This window comes from Vigna unguiculata, chromosome 1 (assembly GCF_004118075.2).
Source record: "Vigna unguiculata cultivar IT97K-499-35 chromosome 1, ASM411807v1, whole genome shotgun sequence".
NCBI lineage: Eukaryota > Viridiplantae > Streptophyta > Magnoliopsida > Fabales > Fabaceae > Vigna > Vigna unguiculata.
Window position 1 is genome coordinate 38,667,620 of NC_040279.1, and position 5,691 is coordinate 38,673,310.

A 5,691-nucleotide genomic window follows, 5' to 3' on the forward strand; every position below is an offset into this window, starting at 1 on the left:
TGGAACTTAAAACCAATGATTCAGATATAAGTATTTAAATTAACTTAATGTTTATTAAAATAAATTTACAGCAAAGAACCCATTAGAACCAGTAAAGATATTAAAACGGGGAACAGCATATTAAAAATACTGCACTTCAATGTTATCCTAATACAAAGAGAGAGAAAAGAGATTTTTCTTGCTGCAGAAACTAAACAAAATTTTACCGCTGTATTAATGAAACTCTATATTTAATCATAACATTGATATAAATAAATAAAAAAGTAAATACCATCATCTCCTTCGTTATAAAATAGTAAACTAACAAAAAATGTTTATATTATGTGTTATGATCAAAGCAGTTTTTTTTTTCCTCTTGTAAACCTAGCTAACATGTAATATTAATAATATAATAAAGCAAAATTGCCACTGTTCATGAAAGTCGACAATTGTTACTTATATCTATAGTTTGATTACATGGTTTGTTGAATTGAAAATAGATTAATTGACATGGTTTATAATATTTTCTTTAAACAAGTCTTATTATTTAACTTAAACTTGAACTCAAGTTTATTTTAAAAAATTGCCGAGTCTTATTATTTAACTAGTCATAAATTCATAATAACGATTTTGTGGTTTTAAATAAGTATTAACTAATAGTTAAGAGTTTTGTTTCTAGCACTCTTCAACAAAATAATTATTTTAGAACATTTTCCAAAAGAAACAAACTCTATAAACTATCATCTATAAATAATTGAGTTTTATAAAAGCATAAAATAAATGCCTCATTAGAGTTACACCAAAACTCAAACCTACCTAGTTTCCATTGACGATACACGTTATTGTAACATACCTTTTTGCCAACATGAATTTCAATAACTTTTAAAGCAGAATAATTCATCTAAATGACTAACTTTGGAGGTACTCCAAATACTGTTTTAACTCAAGCTCCAGATAATTAGCATAATTCACGATGTCATGGTATTGTACCTTGAACCTTCAAAACTTGATCACAAGGTTACCTAATAGTTCTATTGAAGCTCCAAATATTCAAGAACTTGGCAAGTATAAAGAAGGGGCAGCATTCTTTATGTGTGAATAAAAAATGAATTTCAATCTTTTATGTCGGTCACCATAAGTAACGAAAACTCAAGCTTCATCAATGTGCTCTAAATCTTTGTACTTTGAAATGGAAGGAGCTTTTATTTTAATTTGACGTGAACATTCAAGTTGGTCTTATTCCTCAGAAACCTTGAAGAAGGTATATGATAACATAATGTTATTGATACCATTCATTTTAGGATCCGTCTCAAATTCCGGGTCAATATAAAAGAATACCTACATTGTCCAAGCAGCATAGTGTTTAGATGTAACTGCATTATGCAGAAATTGGAGTTCAGTTCAAAAACACTTACAGGCATGTCAATCTGCTCTCCAGGTAGAAGTCGCTGCTCCTCAAAGCAGAAGCATTGTATTTTATTGAAGTACACTGCAGCCTGAATATAAGAAAATTTATAATCGACATTTTTTTTAAAACACTATTTTGGAGGGCAAGGAAGGAGAGAAAAGGGAAGAAACGAAAATAACAACATTCTTCAATAAGTAAAGCAGAAAAAAGATCTAAAAAAAGACTTGCAACAGGAAGACTTCAAAACTGGTATTATTAAGTTCTTAGCCATATGCCAAGGTTTTAATCATAGTGATAGTCATATTATGAACTTCCAAAATTCTGAAGAATGCAGAGTTCACGGACATCCTTTGTTATGAATAAAACAGGGTATTCATCAGTAGTTAGTACCTTCATTGGAGTGACATTATACGTAGAAACACCTGTTATTGGAGTAGAACTTTTGTTTTCTGCAGTATAAAATGCGAGGGCACTTTCACCAGGCTTGACCCTAACCTGGTACAATAAATGAACAATGCCACATTTAAGTTCTTATTTTTTTCATTCTCCGATTCCCTGAGTGTTCCAGGGGATGTGTACTATAATAGCCAACTTTTTTAAAATGACATGAAACACTATCAAGCAGTCAAACGCAGTAAATGTGAAAGTGTTTAAGTAAGCATACAGCTAGATTTAGATTTAAAAATACCATTTGTACCCCAAATATTTAAACTATGATAACCTGGCTTTTCAAACAAAAGCTCAGACTTTAACTTGACTTCGTTATTGGTAGTTCTTGAGTTGCTATTCTTAAATTATATGGACTAATATAAATAAAACTAACAGCTCCAGGAAATAACATTAAGCGCAACCTTAAACAATACTTTCACATGCAAGTAAATAAATCCTGTATGATGCAAAGCAATATTTTTTTTTGTAAGGTGCAAGAAGATAAGTTATATTGACCTCTCTCTGGGCGGGAATAAACTTCCATTGCATCCCATCAGCAACATCAGCATTGAACTGCACCACAATTTCCCTGAACAAATAAAAAAAATTTCAGCTATGACTGCAAAAAAGCTAGCTTTCAAAGCACCACTCCCTAAATGAGGTTTATTGAATAATTCCTCATAAGTATATCTCTTATTGAACCATTACATAATATTTCACACGACATATCAAAAGAACAGTAGAAGTATATTAGGAATCCAAGTGTGAGTCTAAGTCCCACATTGACCATATCAAGACAAAGTACTACTGTTGATGGTACAAAATAGGCAAGTCCTAAGGAGAAATCTTCAGGTACAGCATAGAGCTGAACCTGAATAAATATCTATTTATGTTAATGTTAACCTTCTTTTGCTTAGTTTTTGTCTAAGTGCTATCTTATACATATTCCCAGTATAAATGAAGGAATACAAAGCAGCTCAAATAATTTGAACCACCATCTTCGGAACGGTGAAATGATGATTCTTTTTCTTTTAAAACTGCTGGGGAATTCAACAGCTATTTCTAATAAACATGAACCTGGACAAAAAACTAATCCTATGATGACTGATGGTAAAATGGCAAAATCCAATAAGAAAAAATAATACCTTGTGGAGACTGTATTATTGCTATCATGTCGAGCAATCTTTTCTTCAACTGTCTGTAAAAAATGTGGAATTTCATAATTATCCTTTAAAATAAGAAAAATTGCCAAGTTTTGATGAAAAATAAAAAGGCCATTGAAAACCAACACAGACACACCTCACGCCGGGTGACAGTTCCCCCATAGCCAGTGGCTTGGCAGAATCTTCTGTACAGGGGAACAGCAGCATACGTGCAGCCAACCATAGCAAAAACTAAGCCCGTCAAGTATAAAAGCATCTTTTGTGATTTCTTCTCTTTGGATGCATGAGATGAGAAGTGTCGGAAACCAGGCATGGAACATGACTTTCCAACATTCTGTGAAGCAAAAGCTGAAGACCGGTAACTCGGATGGAACAATTCTTGGTTAAACTTTGATGCTCGAATATTACAAGAGAAATTGTGTTGGAAGCTGGTATTAGCATTAATGAACCTGTAACTTGATCCTTTAGAAAGGATAGATAGGCATCTGAATAGAAAACAAAATCATCTACAAATGACTCATTAAAGTAGAAACTAATTTCTTTCTGGAAGTCAGAACTGAAAGAGGCAAAAATGTATAACTGACATAAACTTATCTCTATAGTTAAAACAAATAACTAATTGGAGAGAAAAATTGGTTTGAGAAGGATGCTTAAGTAGTAAAATATAATTTCTTTCATTCTGTCACAAAAATGTTTCAAATATTCCCAATTACAATAAGAGAATTAATCTATAACCTTAGACAAAAATAACAAAACCAGAGGAATTAGTGAAACATAGAATAACCTGGATTCAAGAGAGTTCGATTGCAGAGCCCTAAGATATGGCAAGAGATGAGTTCTCCTACTTAGCGTTGACCATATCATGTTTAGCAAGACTTATGTCCTTACAATAACAGGACATTAAGTGCTAACTGCAAGAAAAGAAAATAAGTATAAACTTAAGTGAAGCATCTTTAGAAATGTTTGTGTTGGAAAATTGATCACAGATAAAAACAATTTTTTTATACCAAATTATATGTAAGGTTTGATCAAGGACCAAAATACATGAATGAATCTTTTTCAACATTAGCAATCAGGGAAAAGAATAAAAATGTCAATACATCCTCTCAAACAGTGGTATATAAGAATTTGTTTTCCTAAAAGTTCAGTTCTATGACAAAATTTTCTATATGCTTGTCAATAAGAAAAATAATTTTTGTTTGGAATCATATTGCATGAAAATTTCCATCCATACATTGTGTAGAGCTATGTACAAAACTACAATGTCAACAATAAACTCTCAAGTTAATAAATAATTGAAATTTAATAACAAAAACAAGCCACAATAACAGTACACTAAACTCTGGGACGGCAAAGGACAGACAGCACCTGTGAAGGAAATAATCTTCAAATCAAGACAAAAAGTGTCACTAAATGTATCCTTCCCCCAAACCATTTTACTTGACTAAGCTTAAATTCTTGTCTTAATAATAATAAACAATAAAAGTATAAAACTACACAAAATGGATCGAGCATGATCCAAATAACATTAACATGGACCCAAGGGAGGAGGAAAATCCTATTTTTATTTGAATCAGATTTCTTTCGACTACTCTCCCTAATTCCAAGCAAAAACATGAAACTCCCAACATAAACCAACTGAGAACGATGCTTTCAACACACACGTAAGTGTGATTCAATAGGTAAAGAAGCACGTAGGTCAACCAAGTACAAGCAGCCACAGAGAAGAATTCTGAAGGTCGAATATTAAAAGAACATAAAAGTTAGAAAGGGGTTAAGTATTCCAAAATCAAGGGTCCAGCCATTAAAAAATATCAGTTCAGTGAGACATTCCATCGAACAAAATTAGTGCACCACAATACTTGCTCCCCTGGGAACCATAACCCCGCAAACGCAAAATCAAAATCAGACCCAAAACATAAGTGAACCCAATCCACATATTCCATCAACCAAATCAAGCATCGAGACAAAACATAATTTCGTTAGAAATGTAAAAATGCGAAAGTGCGAGAATGAGAGCAGAAGTGTTACACCGAAATTGATGAGGTTGAGAGGGGAGGGCCAAAGTTGAAGCCTTTGAGGATAACAAAAATCTGAATCACCGTTACCTGCCGGGAATTCCAAGCTATGGATTGAATAGACCTTCTTTCCCCCTTCACTTTATTGGGTTCAGAAATTTTGAAAACTTTATTTTAGATACAATAGGGTGGTTTTGGATTATTAATATCTACTGTTTTATAACGTAATTACATATAAAATAACGATAATAACTTTTTACGAAGATCAATATATATATATATTGCTATTATAGAATTAGTTATTGCTCCTATATAATATTATTGAAATAGTTTTGTTCAATCACAATATGTTCCTTATTACGATACGAGATTACAAATTTCAACACGATTTTGTGTCTTGAAAAAGAGTTAAGATAGTATTTATATTTGGAAATACTTTTTCATTAAAAAACAATAGTCTAAATACGATAATTAATTTTAATAATACAATCTCAACATACTTAATACCAAAAAGACAATTATATTTTAATTATGTTACTTAATAAATATAAAGTTCTTTTACTTAGTCGCTAATTTTTAAAAAGTATAATTTGACTTTATGAAAGGAATCTAATATAATTCCTTTGTATTACTCTTCATCATTTGGATGGAAGAAGGAATTGGCTGTTACTAGCTAAACTAGACTTAGGAAATA

General features: G+C 31.6%; 1 protein-coding gene across 4 annotated transcripts; it reads right to left on the bottom strand.

Annotated features, from left to right (window-relative positions):
- Positions 1-782: 782 nt before the first annotated feature.
- Positions 783-5,276, bottom strand: LOC114190834 (cytochrome c oxidase assembly protein COX11, mitochondrial). 4 transcript variants are annotated; one of them, XM_028080069.1, is made up of 8 exons: positions 5,011-5,276; positions 3,764-3,890; positions 3,116-3,428; positions 2,962-3,014; positions 2,333-2,405; positions 1,778-1,882; positions 1,395-1,475; positions 783-1,317 (listed from the first exon to the last, which is right to left on the bottom strand). In XM_028080069.1, the coding sequence occupies exons 2-8, from the start codon at positions 3,841-3,843 to the stop codon at positions 1,216-1,218; spliced, it is 807 nt and encodes a 268-aa protein (XP_027935870.1). In that variant the 5' UTR covers positions 3,844-3,890; positions 5,011-5,276; the 3' UTR covers positions 783-1,215. The 4 variants fall into 4 exon arrangements, with proteins under 4 accessions (XP_027935870.1, XP_027935724.1, XP_027935794.1 ...); XM_028079923.1 differs by having other exon boundaries at positions 3,116-3,464; XM_028079993.1 differs by having other exon boundaries at positions 3,116-3,464; positions 5,088-5,189.
- Positions 5,277-5,691: the final 415 nt, after the last annotated feature.

Coding starts and splice junctions, on each gene's coding strand:
- LOC114190834 (XM_028079923.1), bottom strand. CDS start 3,843: ATGATATGGTCAACGCTAAGTAGGAGAACTCATCTCTTGCCATATCTT. Junction 1,883..2,332: donor TTATTCCCGCCCAGAGAGAG/GTCAATATAACT, acceptor TTATTGTACCAG/GTTAGGGTCAAGCCTGGTGA. Junction 1,318..1,394: donor GAGAGCAGATTGACATGCCT/GTAAGTGTTTTT, acceptor TGGACAATGTAG/GTATTCTTTTATATTGACCC.